At 38.5% G+C, this 22,028-nt stretch overlaps 2 protein-coding genes across 7 annotated transcripts in view; both read left to right on the top strand.

Annotated features, from left to right (window-relative positions):
• The window catches only part of cpt1a2b (carnitine palmitoyltransferase 1A2b), a 45,136-nt gene extending 41,437 nt beyond the window's left edge, over positions 1-3,699 (top strand). Inside the window, exon 19 of the mRNA XM_051386857.1 lies at positions 90-3,699. Coding sequence (XP_051242817.1) covers positions 90-218 — 129 coding nt within the window. The 3' untranslated portion in view covers positions 219-3,699. The remainder of the gene's footprint in view (positions 1-89) is intronic.
• Positions 3,700-5,166: 1,467 nt separating this feature from the next.
• Positions 5,167-21,446, top strand: LOC127355787 (uncharacterized). Of its 6 annotated transcripts, none has more exons than XM_051386997.1 (16): positions 5,196-5,302; positions 5,447-5,568; positions 10,485-10,562; positions 10,816-10,866; positions 11,580-11,630; positions 11,751-11,843; positions 11,971-12,076; positions 12,197-12,208; positions 12,340-12,384; positions 13,865-13,935; positions 14,014-14,128; positions 14,991-15,023; positions 15,633-15,742; positions 16,323-16,382; positions 17,160-17,207; positions 18,400-21,446. In XM_051386997.1, exons 2-16 carry the CDS (start codon positions 5,539-5,541, stop codon positions 18,469-18,471), a joined length of 975 nt encoding a protein of 324 aa, XP_051242957.1. In that variant the 5' UTR covers positions 5,196-5,302; positions 5,447-5,538; the 3' UTR covers positions 18,472-21,446. The 6 variants fall into 6 exon arrangements, with proteins under 6 accessions (XP_051242956.1, XP_051242958.1, XP_051242957.1 ...); XM_051386994.1 differs by having other exon boundaries at positions 5,197-5,302; positions 13,865-13,944; positions 13,975-14,128; XM_051386993.1 differs by having other exon boundaries at positions 5,199-5,302; positions 13,865-14,128.
• Positions 21,447-22,028: the final 582 nt, after the last annotated feature.

Here is a 22,028-nt window from a genome sequence, read left to right as displayed (position 1 = left end):
GTCCACATCCTGTTGTCTCTTCCTCCTTTCTTTCCCTCTCTTCCCTTTTCACTACCATCCTTTAAATTCTTGATTTTTTTCCATTTTAGGACTCCCACAGGTTTGGAGCTCAGATAAGTAAAGCTCTCCAGGACATAATGACTCTCCTCTCAGCTGACACCAAAACCTCCTTGTCCTCCAAAGGCGCAGCGCAGCCTCAGGCCAAGAAGCTCCTCTGAACCCCCCAAGAAATAAACCCTAAATAACCCATTGTCATTTTTTAAATTGCAACCGATTACATAGCATAAGACAGAAAAGCATTAACTATACAGACGTGAATTTAAGGAGTAAAATCAAAGGGAGATTCCATGGCAATCACATAGCTTTTGGGTCCTGTTCAGACAAGACAGAAACAAAGATGTGAGGAACCCTGTCGTATTAAACAGGTCATCTATGGTGCCAACTTTTAACCGTGCATACCTGCATCAGAGGACTCACCTGGATGTTATGATTTGCATTCTTCTGTTTTGTAACATGGAGCTAAAAGCCTTTCTAGATAAAAGGACTCTAACAAATGGATTTGACAGCTATTCATCATTAATACAGCTAGACCAGTGGTTCCCAGCCCCTGAAAGGACCCCTTATCTATCGTTTAGTAAACTTACAACCCCTGCTTAGGTGACATATTGTATGGTGTGTTTTTTTTAGGAAGTTAAGGAAACTTTTTATACAAGTATCTATGTATCTATTTTCGATTATCTATCTATTATGTACTTTTTTTAATTATTTTTGACAAGCACACACGCTTAATAGGCTTCTTTTTTGACAGTTTCAGAGTTTTCTTGTCCCTGATGCCTGGCCTTTCGACTGAGACTATTTACTTTTCTTTAAAGAATTGAACCAAATGCTCAGATATAGGCCTACTGTGTAAGTTTTGTAGCACATTTTGAGAATAACAATACCTCACAACCCCCTATGAAGCTTTAGCACCCCCCGGTTTGGGAACCACTAACCTAGATGACACGTGAGCATGTAAAACCGCTTCGAATCCCTGCTTTCTCTGAGAATATGAAACCTGCAATGGGTGATTTTTAAGAAAGTGGGAGCAAAGGTCATCACTTAAGAAGGAGGTCTTTAGCAGTAAGAAGCAAAGAAAGAGAGACAAATGTCGCTGACAACAGGCGGACAGCATTAAGAGACTCTAAATCTCAATAAAAGTGAAGGGGAAAATGTTCTTTTAGATGCTGTGCAGCAGTTCGGGGTTAGATAGGGCCCGTCGGACGTCACTGCAAAACTCAAGAACAAAAGGAGGTTAAAGAAGTTGTAGCCACATTATATTGTCATTTAATTTGATGTATGAAATGGGACTAGAGGTTTATAAACTAGATGATGAAAGTCCCACTCTAATTTTTTTTTTTTTTTTAACTTTAGGAATAAATATTCTTCCACCCAATGTTCAGGGTTACTTTCACCTATCCCCTGATCTCAGGATAAGCCACAGCCTGAATCAGTAGTTAGCTGCTAATGTCTTACATCTTCAATGCCAGAGAGAATGTGTCTGTATGTGTACTGTGGCTTTCATACCACACCTGCTAAGAGCTAAAAAAGTAGTATGCCTTTCCATAGTGACAGTTAAAGAGAGGCCCTGTGGAGTTTTAACCATAGCTACCCCTAGGATTGCCATAGCACCAGCCTAGCACCCCCAAGAAATATCTGTGGCTTCTTTAGATTTTTTAATTTTTAAAGTGTGAATACTATAATTCATAATCTGAAAAAGGAATAGATACATTAACAAAATAAACTGATCTTTTTTAGATTAAAAGACACATGATGATTGATCTGATTTTGTCAATGGGTGCAGCACGCACTTAACCTTTAAACTTATGTCCACTTCCTTTAACCCCAAAGCATTAGCAACAGAAAATCCCTGGTTTTCTTCTTCCCTGCCATTGCTGGCACATAGCTGTGCTTCTTTGAGTCAACAACTTTCAAGGAAATAATAGCATGGAACAGAGACCTACTTGTAAACACTTGTCTCCATGTTGCCTCTACTGTTTTTTTTTTTTTAAACTCCTTTTAAAGTCAACTGTTGGCATGCTTAGAGCATATCTTTAACCCACTCAGACTGCTCTGGCGACACCAGGCCTGATAATCAATCAGATTATTAAAAATAATTCATTGTAATTTTAATTAATTGGATTCAATGTTCTAAATCTTCAAAGTAAAGTACAATATTTTCCTCTGAAATGTATTGGAGTAGAAGTATTAAGAGCAAAAATGACTGTATCTCAAATATGTACTTATGTGAAGTAATTTAACAACTGGTTCAGTTGTTAGGTTATGACTTGGAAGCAGTGTTGTGAAACTGTAAGTGGTGAGTGATTTTTATTTAGTAGCTCTATCTATTATAATCGAGGGTTATTGTGTCCCAACTGGAAGGCTGCCAACTCCACAGTGTTTTGTGTTAGACTGCTGTGCTCAAAAAGAGTCATGGGAACACAGGATTCACAGTGATGTTGAAATTTTATTCATTGCGGTACATAGTTTCAATTTCCACACTTCCATTATGGTCTCTGATGCACTAATGTTTTGAATATTTGACAATCCAATCAAAGGCTGTGTTCTGACCGAGATCAGGTGGTAACTCACAATGTAACCCTAGGTGTTGTCTTCCTAACCGTGTGTAGGAAGGAAGCAGGAAAGGGTGGGAGAAGCTCAAATGACTTTTCCATTTTGTTTGTTTTACTTTATCTTTTCAGTGGATTGCTTGAATAAGGAGTGGCTCTTTAAGGTCAACTGTGTCAGCTTATCAGACACAGTTGTGTTTTACTGCTGTTGAATGAAACGCACCTTGAGTGTATTCTCTCCATCACTGAGCCAGTTACTAGTTATTTGTTCCCAGACATTTTTTTGTTATTTGGGTCACTCCACATTAGCTTGCATTTGTTTTCACTACAGCTGACGGCTGCGGCCTCAGGGAGCGGAGCAACAGTTCTCATCTCACCGTAACATTACTTAAGCTAGAGCCCATAAATAACAGTGTCTTGCACTTACAATTCACAATTATCAACAGCAAATGTAAATTTGCTCATTAATAACGAGCAGGATCATGACCTGGCAATGAGACTCAACAATCAACTATCTTTCTCTTCTCTGATGGTTGTTTTTGTTCAGGCCCGGTGGTTCCTTCAAATGCCATTAGGAGCACTAAGAGGAGCCAGATTTTTTTCACAGATTTTCAAAATATTTTTATAAAGATTACCTACTGCAGCTTTAAATGCATCAAATGCAAAAGGCCAAACCAATTACGTGCCTCAGTCTACTCCACTGTGCAGCATTAGCACTAGCATTTAGCAGCAGGTTTACAGTTTGCTTTGTGTTAGGACTAAAGGTTAATATGAAGATTAGCACTGTCTTTTCTTACTGACTTGATTTTTGGATACATTTTTATTGTGTTTTTTTTCTGTGTAACTACTGTTTCTGCTCTCGGTTAATAGTTGATGATTGAACGTTTTTAATGAATTTGTGGGAATTGTAGTTTTTTTAATTATATAATATCTGATGTTTACTGATTTTACACTCCAAAAATGCTCATTATTACTGTTTTTTGTCAGTAGTTTTGATTCTAAAGCTTATTTAAATGTCAATGTAGACAGTTTTTGAAGGCTTTTTACAGATGGTAATGGTGTGTTATGGGAAATAAAATTCTTACTGACTGTACTGTGCATCTGCCTGTGATCTGTTTATCATTGAAGTCAAGTAGTGGTTAAGCGAGTGGTTTCCAACTTTTTTCCATGAGGGGCCTCTTAAAAAGGCAGTTTTACTTTGCCGTCATCACCAAGTGCTTGCTCATGGTGGTACTGTTGGGTCTCTGTAAATAATGTTATAAAGAGTTCGGTCTAGACCTGCTCTATTTGAAAAGTGTCCTGAGATAACTTCTGTCATGAATTGGCGCTATACAAATAAAATTGAAGTGATTTATGAGTATTAGGTAAATTGACAACCCCGACTATATTCTACAAATACAGAACAACTGATAAACTGTACAATGAACCCCAACAGTGAACATACCTGGTTGACGTTTGTGTAAATTCTGATATTTTTAGGAACTTTTTATACAATCCTCCAATTATGTTTAATTAACAACAATTTTTTACCAATTAAGTGTTTTCTTCTCCCTGATACCTGGCCATTGTTCTAATATCCAATCCAATCAAATTTTTTTTTTAAGCTAAAAACCAATTCCAAAGTCCAGTAGAATAAATAAGACATCATAAATGTTAACAAATAACAAATAAACATGTCCAAATGAAGTCAGGGTCACTAAAAATTACTAAGGCTACTTGATCAAGAATGTTTTTTGTAATTCACGAAACTCATTTAGTTTTAATTAAAGATGTTGCTTTCATTTGGGTTAAATTAACTTAAAAATAACAGTTTCATTAACTTTTCTTTCTTCACAGAAATGGATGAAATATAGAGATATAGGCCTTCTCTATATTTTTTTAAGGTTTTTTAGTATGCCTTAAAACCAACAAGGCCCTGTGACTTCCTAGGAAGCTTTGGTGCCTTGAGCAAATCATTAGTGGAGGTTTACTGTATGTCAAAATCCGACTATCTAGGGTTACTTTATGCTCAGTCAGTAATTTCTTTGAGCAGCCTTTCCCCCCTCACATTCAGATATTACACAGCATCAAGTCACCATCAGCTCACAATAAAACCTCTGCATGTTCCATTTTCCTTATAACAGACTCAGTGAAGTAGCTGAAATAAAGCCGAGATGCAGATATCTAAAGTCTAAATCTAAAATCTGCATTTTCAAATCCCAAATCATGATTGCTGGATCCAATTGTGAAACTTTGAATGACAGCGACACTGAATAACAATTTTTCACAATCGCACAGCAATAGCAGTCAGTACATCCGCTGATCGTTGCTACATCTACAGGTAGTAGACGCAACACAAAACATTTGATTAAATCCTCGAAACAAATCGAGGTCAATAGATTGTAATATGTTTTGTGAAGTGAACCAAGGGGAACTGAAGATTAAACGAAAGCCTATTGTTGGAGAGTCCCTCTCTTGAAAAGTAAATCCACAACTTTCCAGCTGAGTGTGGGTGTGTGGGGGGGGGGGGGGAGGAGGGGGTTCAAGTGCAGGGTAAAGGGCTTATATGGACGTTGTCCCTCGTTTGGAAAGTCCGCGGATGAGATCACAAATGAAGAGCAAGGGGAGGAGAGAAAGTGCTCATGAAAAGGTGGAAAGCGAAAGTAAAGCTCAGAAGAATGATGCAGCCCTGAACAGCAACCCAACACCACGGCACGGTAAGCTTCCACGCTCATTCTAACTTATGTGTGTGCCTGGCCTGTCCTGAGACAAATGCACACACATACATTACCTGTTGGACTGTTGCTCTGCTCAGATGAGATAAGGATAAGGGCACACCTTAATGAAGTCGCTTATTGTAGAGGGTGCTAATGCTGGAGGGCTGAGGGGACTGGCCATTACAGTTCCACCGGCCTGGGGGACAGTGAGCTGACCGGGGCGTCTTGCATAACACATGAGACTGGAGGAGACTGGAGGAGAAAAGGTGACCGCGATGTCTCTGGATAGTCACCAGAGTGTGTGTGTGTGTGTGTGTGTGTGAGAGAGTGTGTGTGAGTGAGTGAGAGAGAGAGAGAAACTTAATGCACCCTGCAGCCTCATCGCCTGCTCAGAGCTCTCTCTTGCCTGTGGTTTTTTGTTACTGTTGTGTTATTTTACCGACTTCCTGTAATCGCTTTTCCTTTTTTTTTTTTTAATACAGTTTTTTTTTTTTTTGGCCTTTTATTGCCTTTATTAGATAGTGACAGCTGAAGTACATGGGTCAGCAGCTCTACCAGTTGAGCACTGTGGTCAAGCCAGCCGTGAGTTCGATCTCCGTGGTCAAATCAGCCGCACTTAAATTTCGGTTGTACAACTATTCTAGCATTACGGTAATTGCGGTAAAGTAAGCTATAATTCGAACCTACATTTAAAATAAAATATTTTACATTCTACATGCGCCCCTGATGAATAAAAAACACTTGCTATCAAGTATCTTTACTGCACCAGTGTGGAGAAATGCCAAAATAAAAGTCCCATATTTATGAAATTGCATATTTGACCATATTTGAGCTACTGTAAAAACATATTGCTCAATAATTCCTGGCTATGGATGGTATATTTGACTTATGCACATCTAGGACTACAGGTATACTTAATATCAAGCATTTTTACTGCAGAAATCTGTAGAAATTCAATAATAAAAGTCCCATATTTATACCTCCAGATTCAATATTTGACCATATTTGAGCTACTGTAAAAACACTTTGCTCAATAATTCCTGGCTATGGATGGTATATCTGACTTCTGCACATCTAAGACTACAAGTATACTTAATATCAAGCATTTTTACTGTACCAATTTGGAGAAATTTAAGAATAAAAGTCCATATTTGTACCTCCAAGTGGCATATTTTCTTATGTTTGAGCTACCTGGCAATTGATTTCCCTTAGCCATCACAGAAGATATTCCAGTAACTGAGACGAGGACAGAGGATTCTTCTGGAGGAGCTTATAGTGAGAGAACACGTATGTCTAATGAGGAAGTCTATTATCAAGAAGCATGATGTATGCTACATTGAAAGCCTTTCAATTATTCTTTATTCACACATGCTTACTGAGTGCATTGTACCTACTATCTCTTCCTCATATTTGTCTCTCAAATACTTGCTGAGAGGAGACACAAGGAAGACAAGTCAGCTTGTAGTCTCAAATGCGTAAAAGTCAAATATACCATCCATAGCCAGGAAATATTGAGCAAAATGTTAATACAGTAGCTCAAATATGGTAAAATATGCCACTCTAAGGTACAAATATGGACTTTTATTCTTAAATTTCTCCAGATTTCTGCAGTAAAAATGCTTGATATTAAGTATACTTGGGAACTCTCTATCTCGCCTAGAAACCGCGCTTGGCTCACGGAAGAAATAGGCGAGATAACTCTCTAGTGAAGCAAAAGTCCCTTTACCATTTAGATGGTAACACATTCATACACTGATGGCAGTGGCTGCCATGCAAGGTGCCAGCTGCTCACCAGAACGGAAACTAATAATTCATACACACCGATGCACATCGGGAGCAATTTGGGGTTCAGTGGGGTTACAGTAGCTCAAATATAAGAAAATATGGAATCTGGAGGTATAAATATGTGACTTTTATTCTTAAATTTCTCCAAATTGGTGCAGTAAAAATTAGGGATGGGGCCGATCCGATCCAGTATCGGTATCGGGACCGATACCAGCGTAATTCACGTATCGCAATTTCCCGATCCAACCTGCGCAGATTTCCGATATCCATGAGCCATGTCTGCGTTAACGTTGTCTGCTGAAATGACTCCACAGGTGATTCCTGCCGGCCAGTCTGCTAGCTGGCTGCAAACTGTGGAACGGATTTCCTGAACGGAGGTGCAGCTCAATGAGACACAGAGTTATGAGACACGCCCCCGCTCAGGAAATCCATTCCTCAGTTTGCAGCCAACAAGCAGGATAGCATTGAGCGGCATTGTGGCTAGCAAACATGTCCGCTGTGTGGAAATACTTTACACTGGAAACACCGCAGAGCAAGACAGCAAAATGCAATGTTTGCAAAGCCGTAATTCAGAGACGCGGAATCTCCCTCGCGTCGTACAACACTACGAACGCAATCAAACATTTAAAAAAAGCACCACACGAAACAGCACAAGGATTTTTTTAGGCGAGCTGTCAGGAATCACTTCTGGAGTCATTCCAAAAACAAAGTAAACTCCAGGCAGACAACGGGAAAACTAAAGGGACCGAGTGTGTGTGTGTGTTAGATGTTTACAGTTATTGCACTTTTCTTATATTTCAGATAATTGACATTTTAAAACCTTGATTTGTTGATGCTACAAGAGCCAGTGTACTTGATCTGTGCTGTTCAGATGCACACTGTTTTATTGATAGTGTGTGTGTAAGATGTTTACACTTATTGCACTTTTCTTATATTTCAAGACTCAAATATTTGACATTTTGGGAATTTAATAAATATTGACATTACAATCAATTTGAAACCCTTACAGTTGCATTTTTGTTTTCAGGATGGGATTTTTCCTTTTAACAGGATTTCCTGTTTTTCTGACTTCCTTTTCTGACCTTATACTTACCTCAAGTTGCCTTTTGGGACATACATGCATACATACGTACATATTATACTTGCCTGTTGAGAGGAGTTTATTCATATTATCTCATATAAAATCAACAATAATGATAATAATAATATTAAAGCAAACAGAGCTCTGGTATCGGAATAGTATCGGTATCGGCAGATATCCAAATTCAGGTATCAGGATCGGATCGGAAGTGAAAAAATGTGGATCGGTGCATCCCTAGTAAAAATGCTTGATATTGAATGTTTGTGTAGCCTTATATGTGTAGAAGTCAAATATACAATCCATAGCTAGGAATTATTGAGTAAAATGTTAATACAGTAGCTCAAATATGGTAAAATATGCCACTCTAAGGTACAAATATGGACTTTTATTCTTAAATTTCTTCAGATTTCTGCAGTAAAAATGCTTGATATTAAGTATACTTGGGAACTCTCTATCTCGCCTTGAAACCGCACATGGCTCACGGAAGAAATAGGCGAGATAACTCTCTAGTGAAGCAAAAGTCCCTTTACCATTTAAATGGTAACACATTCATACACTGATGGCAGTGGCTGCCATGCAAGGTGCCAGCTGCTCACCAGAACGGAAACTAATAATTCATACACACCGATGCACATCAGGAGCAATTTGGGGTTCAGTGTCTTCCTCAAGGACACTTCGACATGCAGCGAGAGGAGCCGGGGATAGAATCGCCAACATTCCGATTAGTGGACGACCCGCTGTACCTCTGAGCCATGGTACACAGTTGGCAGTGTGAACCAGGGCTGATGCGTCCAGTCTGTGCCTTCCTGTTAATGTCCCAACAGTGAGGATCAGTCTCACCCATCCATTTTAGTTGTAAGTGATTGCTGTCATAAATTACAAGGCACTTCAGTTTCAACTGTCACAACCCAGTCTCCTGCTCAGAGCTCTGTCATACCTACTTTGTCTTATTGCCTTCCTAAAACTGCTCTTCTGTGGAACACAATGGCAATGGCTGCACATGCAGACACAGCGGCCTTCAAAAAGCTGCAAACAAAAACAACCTTACATTGAAATCAGTATCATTCTCTAACATATTCTACTGCTAGTTCTACTGGTGTGCCATTTTCTTCCATCAGGGTTAGAAAAGATTTTTTGGTTGAATTAGAGGAAGGAAGTTGGAGGAAGTTTTCTTTAATTTCTTTGTTTTATTTTGGACTCCCCCCCTCTCTCTCTTTCTCGCTCTCTCTCTCTAAATCAAACATGTTGCCAAAGAAAAACTTCTAGTATAGAATATAAAGATTACTTATACACTACAATGAAAAAAATACTAATATTACAATGTAATAAATACTAATAACACAATGAAATGAAAGAAAAGCAAAGAAAAAAACCAACAACCTCATATAGAAATGCAAATGCTTGCGGTATGACATGTGGTGACATGTTCTCATGCCAGTGCTGTCATGCTGTCTTCTCCCTTAAGGGTTTGGGAGTTTACTTACTTTACTATTTTGGACAACTTGTGAGAAAATGAATTTCAGTTTAACGTCTCCTGTTTTACAATGGGTACAAATTCTGATTCTGTATATAGTTAGAGTTTTTGAGCTTGAAATATTTCAGTTTATTATCTTTGTCTATTTGTTTTACATGAGTGCGTATGTGGTGTCCCAGCGAGGTGAGGCGAGGTGAAGGCTGTCCTGTCCCGCCCTCCTGTAGTAACATGTACCAACACAAACAGTCACTTGCATGTCCAAGCAGTCAGTCAGATCAGGGAGTTGTGATCCGAGTTGTGTGGCAGTGATTTCAGATGAACTGTTGCAGAGTTATGAGGGATTAATGAGGATTGTGAGTTTCACTTTCTCCCCGTAGAGGAAGTGTGCCTCATTTATCATCGCTGTCGCTTGTTGTTGCTTTTAGCAATGAATAACTGAAAGGACAGTGACTGATGATTAATGAACAACTGTGCACTGTTGTTTGTATGTTTACTCCTTGTTAAGGAAGGTTGTTATAAAATGATTGACAGCCTTTATGTTCTGTGAAAGCAAAAGCAGCAACGTTTGTGAAGTTTTTGATGAACTTTTATTGTACTTGATGAACATTTGAAGAGTCGGAATTGTGATGTGAGTTGGAGTTGGTTAGAAAAGAGCTATGAAATATCAAATCCGTTATCTTTGCTCACTACACTTTAGCCTTTTTTTTGCCATCAAGTGTATAAAAATTGCAGGGCATGAATAACTTTTTAAAAGGCAAAAATGTGAAATTATCGGTTCATATTTTAATGAGTGTTCTGAATATAAGAATCGTGTTTTGCAATGTGCCATTTTTTATCTACAGAAGGAGAACTTCTTCCCTAGTGCGAGTCTGAATGTTCACGGTGGCAACATGACAGGCTGGAGACGCACAATTCTTTTTGTAAGTGTCACCTATGCAGCATTCCTTGTAAACTCAGCTCATGGCTGTGACATGGGTCGCTCAGAGTTATGAGTTTTAATCTAAACTGACAACATCTTGAGCACACATTACAGACTACACATCCTAGTTTTAAAGACTTGCACTAGTAGATACTTTACATTATAACTTAGTGTGTATATTTGAAATGCTTTCTCCCAATGTCCCAAACGATTTAAAAACAGACCTTTAATGTTATTATTTTTTTGTCTACTAGGTCCTGGCCCTGAGCATAATCAACCTGTCAGAAGAGAACTGCGCCGACTATGTAAACACAACTAGATTTTTTTGTATCAGTAGTCAGTTGTTTCATTTAGTGTTTTTGTTACTTCAGGACACCAGCAAAATGAAAAAGTGAAGGCATTAAGTATCGTCCTCTGGGTTTTCAGAGGTTCCTCTTTATATAAACTGTCAAACACCTTCTACACACAGTGGCTGTTTAACATTGAGGAGGATCTATAGGCAGAAATGTAATATAATATTCATAGGTATGTTTTCATTACCTTGGAACAAACTGTTTTTATCTACAGAGGGAGCAGGTCCTCTTTTACGCAGGCCGCCATGTTTCTACAGTAGCCCAGTATGGACAAACCAAACACTCGCTGTAGATAGGACCACCCTAGTTTCTCCTACATGCTTGGAGGGCGAGTTGTATTCACTTTGTCTGCAATTTCACTATTAGATGCCACTGAATCCTACTCACTGGTCCTTTAAAAGTAGCTCATAAGATACCATTTGTCTATATCTTAAGTTCTAAGCAGTAAAATGAAGTCAACTATAATACTATCAAAACAATCATGCTTGGAACATTTTTTTAAAACAAAAATCAGACTATTATTATTTGGCCCTGGCAGGCTATTTTTGGTAAGCTTTCCGCAGCATTTCACTATGAATGGGAATGATGATAATAATTAGTAATAAACTGGAGATTAACAATTAATATCTGTTTGTCTCACTCTGTTTCTCTGTTTCACTTTCAAGCCAAGAAATAACACAGGCAGTGTCACCCTCGTTGAAGCAAATAATTTCCAGGTAACTTACTGAAAAAGAGAGAGAAATGATCTGTGCAGATTCTATGTAAATGTAAATGCATTTTATTCTATGCTGACTGTACTGAGTTGCATTTGACTAAGTGTTCTCTGCCCAATGCAGCGCATGATGGAATGCACAATAGAGACGGAGTGCACAAATAACCCAACCTCCATCTGTTCCATGTTGGAGTGTGTGAACAGTGAGCGTGCAAACGTGAGTGAACAGTACCAACCTAATACTGTTATACTTTCTTCTACCTGCTGCCATTTCTGTCATGTCTCACTTTAATGCTAATGAATTACTGTGCCTGATTAACCTGTTGTATCTCTTTCCACCACAGGTTGAGATAAAGAATGTCAGTGACTTCTGTGGAAAACATTTATTCACAGTCCCTTTATTTTACTTTGAGTGCTTGGTGACCATAGCGTCTAACAACATTCCTGAAGGTATCACTCATTCTGCTTACACACAAAGATGCAATATGTTGCATCCATTGCAATGAACTGAGACTCACAAATCTGTATACTAAAGCTGTTATTTTCTTTTCTTTCTTTCTTGCATCACAGCTTGCCGATATGGTGAGTAAAAGTGCTGCGTTGTGGTATGATGGTGTGCGTGTGTCTGTACCTATTGTTGTGCACCAAAACACACAATATATTGCTTTTACAATTTATGACCCTTATTGATTTTTGTGTGTTTCTGATCTAAGTTATTTCAGACAAAGTCTTCCGACTCTATTCCGATACATTTAATGGTAAGCCCCTCCTTATATCCCCCTCCTTATATCTAGATGTGCTTAAGAACCTTGCATGCTATGCAATTGAAATCATGCTGGCTGTTGCATTTCTCGATCTCTATGAACCAGGAATACTTCACTTTATGCTTAATCTTTGCTCTGATTGATTATTTAAAATGAATCAGTTTTCTGTATGTAAACGTGATTGACACACTGTGAAAATGTATTTATTTTTTAACGGTAAAAATGGCTGGTTTTCTTCTGCAGCCACCATGGCCTGTAGGCTATAGCTAAACAGTTAATTTCCTGCAGTTCACCACACATTCCCCATCCATATTCTCCATGGTGATGGTAGCTTGCACTCCGGCTCAACAGTCAGCTCATTGGAGCCTAGCATAGCTCCAGTCACCATTGTTAATAGTTATTTATTAAACTGGTTATCAGTTTAATGTTACATAGCTTGTGCTGGCCATTCTTTTCTTCTCCTATTTTGAAATCCATCAGTTGTAATCCTGGTCGCCATTCTGCCTGTAACGTTAGATAAGTGATGTGTGACTGATAGTGCTCTTGTGACTGCACGTGCACAGATCTACATGCGAGTGCCTGATACGCTGAATGAATATTAACATCCACAGGAGTACTCAGGTACTTATGCCCATCCCCTAGTAGGCTGATGATGCTTTAGGAAAAGTTAAGGGATCACCAAACATATTACTTGTAATATGTAATATGTATGGCAATACATCCAATAGTTGTAGACAGATTTCACTTAAAAACCACAAATGTCCACCTCTACCTTAAGGTGACTCTAGAGGAGAGTCGGAGAATCACCAGCAGCACGTTCTTATTCTGTCTGTACAAAATGAAATGGCAGTCCCAATGTTGTCAAGCTTTTTCAGTTTTAACCAGTGCAGTGGACCAATCGTCTGACATCGACGTCCCTAGAGCCATGTTGCTAGAATGGCTAAAATGACCATAGTTTATTTATACGTTTCCCATAGCAGTCACACTTGGATGGTATGGGCATTTCTCGTTCAACTGGTTGTTAAACGCTTATGATATTAGTTATTTAAATGCACATACATTTAACAACCGCCTGCTTTGATGCTAACGGCTAAAGCTGTAATGATTCTGAATGTGTCAGAACAACCAGCAAGGAGACTGAACATTTAGTTTATTTCATAACATAATACACACACATAACATCACACAGTCTTGTTGTTCAAAACATAAAATAAATAACTTCAATAAAACAAATACTCGCAAAAATGATCGATAAGATGGATGTTGGATGACATTGATTACAAATCAACTCACTCCAAACTCGCTGCTTAGGTTCACTGTGTGTATCTGCCACTGACACGGATGAATTCATATAATGATGATCCTGTGCCTTTGAATAGTGCCTTTAATTTGACCAAATCTGCTACATTAGTATTTATTTCTTATTTCATCTATATTGTACTGACTGCCTTTGATGATCAACGACCACCAACAGCAACAACATTGCCACCAACAACAACAACATTGCCGACAACAACAACATTGCCGACGACAACAACAACAACAACAACAACATTGCCGACAACATCAACAACAACAACAACAACAACATTGCCGACAACATCAACAACAACAACAACAACATTGCCGACAACAGCAACAACAACATTGCCGACGACAACAACAACAACAACAACATTGCCTTCAACAACAACACTGACAACAACAGTCACACAGAGCACAGTAAACAAAGACAGTGGTAAGATATGGAAATGGAACTTGCCATTACCTACTTTGTGGCCTTAGAAAACCTCCAACATGGTTCCTGTCAGTAATGTTACTACCATTTTTCGAACCAAAACATTGCTCTTCCAAAACATTCATTTGGTGAAAAAACATGAAGCAAGAAGCATAAATGCCATAAATAATACCATTTTGGGGGGTTTTCAAGACAAACTGACTGACTGGTTCGTTTGGTAGATCTGGTTAACATCACCCAACTAACCCTAATCATGGTAAACTGATAGAATCAAACCTTAAAGAATAAATGACAGATTAAGTGGTATGTGACTATTTGGTTTGACCATGTAAAGTGCAATATTTCCCTTCTGTTGCCTTGTGGTAACTAACATGACAGTTACAAAGCCATTTACATTCATTTAGCAGTATTCTTTGTGCATGTCCTGCATCTAAAGCTGTGAGCATGTTTGGTATGTATCAATGGCTTGTCACCTGTAGCTGCAAGGGCCCCGCCTTTCACAGTGCGTGCTGTCCTAACTAAACAGGATTTCTTGCTTCTTGTGCTTTTTTTATTCATAATAGTATTTCAAGGGTGAAAATGCTAACATTTTCTCGTTTCACTGCTTTTTGCTCTGATACGATTTACTTTCAGATTTTTTTACATCATTTAATAATACTGAATAACAAGACATGCAACATTCTTGGGTTGACATGAATTACATAAATAGGTCAGGATAAAGTTATGTAACATGTTGGTAGTGTCTTTAACCTCTGTGTATTAAAACAGCCTGCAGGAAATGATTTAACAGTAGTTTGCTTGTCTTACACTGTATATTTGCAATTGTAATGATGTAAGTTGTTTTTTTTTCATCTTTCCAAAGGTCAAGCATCATTTCATGGAGAGGGTGGAAAAGGTAAGTTTTTTCCCTTGATTTAAAATGTGTATATTTGGGTTGACACATGTCAGAGTTTAGAAAGTAAAAAAAAGTACATAAACAGCAGACATTCTTTGATTGACACGGTTCATATTGGTTAAGATGAAGTTATTTATCTATCAGTTATTTGTCTGTTTATCAGGATATTTAAATAATTGATTTAACATTTCCCCACAAACAAATAATGGAGATAACACAGGTAAACGTTTTCCTAGTCATATACATGTGAACATTAGTGTTGATATATTAATAATCAGATTTTTCAGGTTTTTGATTTTCTTTGTCTGTTGTCTGACCATCTGGGTCTCTGGTAGTGTGTAGTTAGCTCAGAAATGTAAAAACACCATGACCACACAGCCAGACTAGTCTGATGAAGTGTTTTCTTTTGGTGAGGTCTGCTACATTTCAAATTCTGGTCAAATAAAAAAAATTACTGAGCCGTTCAGAGTGAGGCGAGATTGTCCACTAGTTATTCGATTGCAGATGCTTTTGTGAGATGCTTTGCTAAAGCAACTGCTTTACAAGTTGTTTTTGTTGTTATTTGTTTGGTGACATTAATGGAATCTGTCTCTGATATCTCCTTAACAGACGTTATATCCCTGAAGATATTATTGATGATATCTTTGGTCCTGAATGTGGCCATGATGCTGGCTTTACTTTACTTCAAAAAGCGCCAGCAGAGGAAGGACTGCAGAACTGTGAGCAAAATCCTGTTTGTTGTTTGATCGTAATGGTCCATATAGATAGCAGCCAGTTTAATAGCCTCACTTAAGGAGCGTAGACCCAAGGGCACGTAGGCAGGTATATGGGGACAATTATTAGTATTTTAGAAAACATTCCCACACACATGGAGTCACAGCCATCAAGGCTCAGACAGTAGAATGTGTGCAATCCTACAAATATCTTGGGTCTTGACTCAAAACTGAACTTTTGTAGAAAACTGTGAAGCCGTGTGCAAAAAGGACAGTTTCCTCATACAAAATAAAAGCCTTGTTTTATCGTGCTTTTATTGAATCATTTCTGTCTTTTTGTCTGGTCCCTTGGTTTGGTTTGTGAATATCAGCTTCTTCCCTCTGGGCGGAGTTTATAAAAACAGCTTTGTTCCAGCGGCTATTGTTCAGATCAACTGGTTTGCTTGTTTTTACCAGCATTTTACCTTATCAATTCTAGTGATTATTTATCAGTACCTCAAATATACTGTTAGTGTCTATCTACATAGTGCAGCATCAGAACAGTTTAATTTAATATATTATTTGACTTCTTTATTTTGTTTTTCAGAGTGAATTCTGTGAGGTGAATGAAGTCTTATTAGAAGCTCAGCCAGAGATAGAGCTAAAGGTACTGTTGGAATGTACTGTGCATGTGGTTTTTCAACATGACTCACACTCTGTCTTGCTGTCATTATGAATCCAGGACTTCCCACTACGTGATCAGCGTATTAATATGTCTTCATTCTGAAATGTAGACAAAAGTGAGGATGAATTGAACACGGGCAGTAAAAATGAAACTATCTGGGGTTGTTGTTTACTGCCTGTGTTACTGGGTAAGGTCATAATACCAGACTTGTAAAACTCACTTTAACTGCAGTGAATTATTAACAGGTTTTGTTAGCACTCAACAGCTAAATATCCCATGAATATTAGCCCTGACAGGTGATGCTGGCAGAACTTCAGAAAAAATCAGTAACATGAAGTTACTGATTTTGTAAGTGAATAACAAGTTTCTGACAGCTAATTTTCCATGCTGTAATGAAATCCACTGATAGTAAAACAAAGGAAGGGAATGTCAAACATTGTGGTATGAAAAACAGTAAAGGTTATCTGTCAGCTGTCCGTCGTATGTGAAAGTAGTCAACTAAGCAACTCTGCGACTGACCAAGTGCTCAGGTTGAAGTGATAGGAACATAGAAACCAATCTGTCAAAATGCTCTTTAAAAGTAGGGAGAGGGATGTAAGCCAAACCTGGCTTTGCTTCAGCAATTTCATTCCACAACCCCTGTCCCCGTATCAAGCCCCACATTAGACTGCTGCTGCTAACTTGAAGTGGCTGGAGTGAAACACATGAATCAGAACTGAGTTGATTGATTTGTACAATCGACACTTATCTCTCTTTCAGACAACAGCGTCGGCAGATACAGAGGAAGTGACTTCACATTTTATACAGGTAACTATGAGTGCAGATTGTGTGACACACACGGCCCAGTCACAACAGCAGCTCTGTTACTGCAAACATTTTCCTCTTGTATTTGCCAGTGGTAACTCTACTTCTTCCTTGTTGGAAACCAGACGCATAGAAAACTCAGTGGCTGGTGGACAGCGACTTCAAGCTGGCAGTCCAACTACTAAAACCTGCCACATTTTTTATTTAGCTGACACTAAACTGGCACCATTGTGCTGTGTGAGTCAGAGACACATGACTTCCAAGTGTATTACATTTTGGTTCAGACAGTTGTACCCTCCTGTATTTCCTAATCTCTTTCTCCTCTTCCAACATTTTTATGGCTGGAAATCCAGTAAACATAGGGTCCGAAAATATTCCGTAATGTGTGTTGAACCTTTACGTTCCGACATATCCTGGAAAAGCTGGAAATTTAGAGACTAGTTTTCGAGTCATGGAAACACTTGGAAACTGATTAAAATGACCAAATTAAATAGTATTTTAGTTCCTCACTCAGATTACATGAACCTGGGTGTTTGAAACCCAACTGTTGGTCAGATAATCAGTGCACTTCTGCTCCCATGTCAGTTAAGAGCTGTTCACACCACTTGCAGCAACTTTTGCAGTCAAATGACGTCATGATGTATGTTATAAACAGTCACATCTACAAGCATCCAGCCTGTTATAAATGATCCAATTCACATGTGTTGTGGTTGGTAATTGTTAATTGTACATGCAACAAACACTTTTTTCTACCTCTTCTTTTAATAGGTGGGAAGATTAATTATTTTTTATTTATTTGAACTGTTATTTAAGGGTTTTGGTTAAATAAATAAATGAAAACTGCTCCCCTGCCGAGGCCCCACTAAAGAATCTGCTGTGGTAAGAGCAGCCAAGCTTGACATGAAAGCGAGCTAATGCAGAGTGACCACAATTGTAGGCAAGTGCAAACAAATAATAATAAACCAAAAAAAATAATTTCTTAAAAAGAGTGGGAACCCTGTAATTAGCAGCAAGCTCACATGGTGAGAGCGTTACTCAACACTGTCACTGTCATTGTGAGCATGTTAGCCTTTAGCTCAAAGCTGCTAATGGACACCTCTCTCTCTCTCTCTCTCTCTCTCTCTCTCTCTCTCTCTCTCTCTCTCTCTCTCTCTCTCTCTCTCTCTCTCTCTCTCTCTCTCGCTCTCTCGTACAGCCCCCTGTGTGCCTCTCGGTCGACGCAGATTCAGCTCCTATGAGGAATAGTGGGAATGAGACCCTAAACTAAGGACATTGCTGATGCAGCACAGCTGTGGGATCCACCTGTGTGCCAGGTGCCAAGAGACCTGAATCACCCTGGTGTGCAAACAGCTTGAGGCTCACATTAAGAAGGATAACTCTCTAAGGTGACACTTGACTTCAAACTTGAAGTTGAGGCGTGAGCATAAACAAGCTGCAGCATGCCGGTTCATTCATCTGTACTCATCATGATGAAAAAGGTATTCATTACACTGAGGACAGTTAAAGGGACACAAAGGGGAATGTCAGACCACCCATTCCAGTCCTGTGCTACTTGTCTGAACCAAATTTTGAGGGATTTGTTTGTGTAAATGGTACAGGAATTATCACTTTATCTTCTTGTTGAGCTTTGTATAGAACACGGCAGAGCACTCACATGTGTGTACAGCTTTGTGTTTTCAAAAACATTTGTAAAAAAACAGTTGTCAAATATAGTACTGCTGTTAGTAGGTTTTTGTTTTATATGCATGGAAGACATTGGACACGATATCGAGGCTAACTAGGACAGACAGGACCTGACTGGCTCATCTATATTTCTCAATATAAAGACAGAGCATAAATGTTACTCACTAGCTTCGTCTCATCCTCCTGTTCAGTCCTGTCTCAATCCAAAAAGCATAGGTGTAAAGTAAGTTGCACAAGAAAATAATAAGAAAATATTTTCACCTTATAAGATTTTCCACTCATTGGATTTCTTCTCAGTGAGCCATTGGAATTTTCTGCTAAAAACAATGTTTATTTTCTGAAAGAGATAGATCACCTGCTGAAGGTCCTCTCAACCCCATAAAAACACAGGTGTTTATTGGTAGCTCATGTCTTATTTATTTTTTTCATTGCATGCATTGAATTTTATCAAGTTAAAATAAAGAAATGCAATTTGAAATGCATATTCGGTTGAGTTGCTCAAAGACTTACCGGATTACAGTCTAGAGCCATAGATAACTACATACCTTGACATGCTAAGCTAACTCTGCTGTGTGTGATCAAATGAAAGTCCATTCCACTGCATTATTCACAGTTTTTTATCAGCTGTGAAACAAGCTGTAGAAAAAGGTATTTAAAACGTCATTATTCTGGACAGGTTTTTGTGTTTTATATTCTAAATAGAGGATCCACTACTCCTGATATATTCTTTGGACTTCTACATGCTGTTGACAGCTGATAGTAGCCTTCAATAATGGTAAAATACCAGCATTTCATTTTGTGTTACATCCCGTCTGCCTCATAATATTTGGAGGAACGCCCTGCCCTGTCTTTCTTGCAAGTGTAATGCCTTGCTTTTATATTTTTTTAAGTCGTCCGTTTTATTTATGGTGGTTTTTAACAGTCCAAAATAGGACAATGTGCACATTGTGAGGTGTTGTTTTATACATGCAGCTATTATGAATGTACCTGTACTTTCTACTTAATTGTGAATAATAATGTACAAACTTTAGTGAGAAAGCTGAGAAGGCCCTGGAGGCAGCACTGACCACATTGGTTGAGATGAATTTCAATGGCTGGAGCCAATACATAAATCATAAGGTCAGAAATGAATTTTAAAAAAGTCAGTTTACCCGAATCTCCGTCCACTAAGGTTTAACTCTTGCAGTTGTTCCATGATGGATATTTCAGAGATAAATTGTATTGTCCTACATCATGGTGTGAATAGGAACCAGAACATTAAAGCTATGCCTGTATGTTAGTATTATTTAAGGCCTGTGGCATGTTTGTAATCTCTGTATTCTGTAAAAAATGTTTCCTTGCCCATGGTTCAACCTACTATGTGTGTTTATGTGATTGTAGCTTCTATCCAACTATTTTTTGTAACGTTCATTTTTGTTTCTAGAAAATGAGACTGTAGTGCAGTGGGTTGCAAACATATTCACTCCCCTCGGCATTTTTGCTATTTTGTTGCTTTACAACCTGGCAAGCTCAGCACATCTAGCCACTGGGATTCTTCTTGAAGGCAAAACTGCCCCAGCTCCTTCAAGTTGGATGGCTTCTACTGGTGTACAGCAATCTTAATCATATCACAGATTCTCAATTGGATTGAGGTGTGGGCTTTGACTAGGCCATTCCAATACATTTAAATGTTTCCCCTTAAATCAGTTGAGTGTTGCTTTAGCAGTACACTGCAGGTTATTGTCCTGCTGGAAGGTCAACCTCCGTCCTGGTCGCAAATCTCAATGGCTTTATTCTGGCCACTCTTTCGTTATGCCCAGATCTGTGGATCCTATGGACAGATACTCCAATCTCTGCTATGGAGCTTTGCAGCTCCTTCAGGGTTTTCTTTGGTCTCTTGGTTGCCTGTCTGATTAATGCCCTCTTTGTTGGGTTTGCTGTGGTCCTATATTCTTTCCATTTTTTAAAAATGTCTTCAATGGTGCTCTGTGGGATGTGCAAAGTTTTGGATCTGTACTTCTCCACAACGTTGCCCCTGACCTGTTTGTTCTTCATGGTGTTGCAGACTCCTGGACCTTTCAGAACAGGTCTATATATATATATATATATATACTGAAATAATCTTATAAAGGAGTTCAGTCTAGACCTGCTCTATTTGAAAAGTGTCCTGAGATAACTTCTGTTATGAATTGGCGCTATACAAATACAATTGAATTGAAATGAATAGATCATGTGACACTTAGATTGCAGACTTTATTTAACTAATTATGTGACTTCTGAAGGTAACTGGTTGCACCAGGGTCTTGATGGCAATGAATGCACCACTTTTCCATTATATTGTAGATTTTTTTCTTCATTTCACTCTAGAAAATTTGAAATATTTTGTGTATGTCCATTACATGAAATCCAAATAAAAATCCATTTCAATTCCAGGTTGTAAGGCAACAAAATAGGGAAAATCCCTAGGTCCTTTTTCTTTTGGTACTGGTGGGCACTGAACTCAGAAATCTTTCAATTCTAAACCAGTACCTTTACATTGGGCATCAACATAGCTCAACAAATAAAGGCTTTCTATTCTGATGTTGCTTGTTAGGTGGTCACACACACGTGTTTTGAAAGCAGTGCGTAGCAGAAGTGCAAACAAAGTGCAAGCATACAATGCATTTGGTGCCTTTGTTTCGGGCAGTGGTAAGATAATGCTTGGGTGTGAGCAATCGGCAAAAGTTATTACATGAATTGTTTGTCCTGGTAATGAAAAATTATTTTAACTCATTAAACCTATATGACAGATCTTTTGATATGTTGGAGCGGTGTTACGACCCAGCTCGATTTGGAGAGCGGTAACATACAATTGGAAAAGAGATGGAATACAACAATTGACAGGTTCAGGTTAAAATCAGGTGTTTTATTTAACTAAGGAGAGTGTGCTTGCACAATGAAATATAACAAAAGAGAGGCTATACAGGTGCTGACAAATAACTAGTACACAAAATGAAAATGACTGGATAACACTGAACAAAAAGAGATCAGCACCCATAAGCTTACAAACTAGTGAACAAAAACCAAACTAGCAATTATTGAGCAACTTAAAAAGGTCACAAAAGATTACAAAGGCACAGGCTGAATCCACTCAGATAACAGCCAGGCAATACTAGAAAGTAC

The sequence above is a fragment of the Dicentrarchus labrax genome, unplaced genomic scaffold (genome assembly GCF_905237075.1).
Source record: "Dicentrarchus labrax unplaced genomic scaffold, dlabrax2021, whole genome shotgun sequence".
Taxonomy (NCBI): Eukaryota; Metazoa; Chordata; class Actinopteri; family Moronidae; genus Dicentrarchus; species Dicentrarchus labrax.
This window is presented reverse-complemented; position numbering and strand designations above follow the sequence as displayed.

What these genes read in the sequence shown, in the direction of transcription:
- LOC127355787 (XM_051386993.1), top strand. Translation starts at nt 5,539, where the DNA reads ATGAGACTGGAGGAGACTGGAGGAGAAAAG. An exon ending in TGAACAGTGAGCGTGCAAAC is followed by an intron (nt 11,844 to 11,970) that starts GTGAGTGAACAG and finishes TTTCCACCACAG; the next exon opens with GTTGAGATAAAGAATGTCAG. An exon ending in AGCCAGAGATAGAGCTAAAG is followed by an intron (nt 16,383 to 17,159) that starts GTACTGTTGGAA and finishes TCTCTCTTTCAG; the next exon opens with ACAACAGCGTCGGCAGATAC.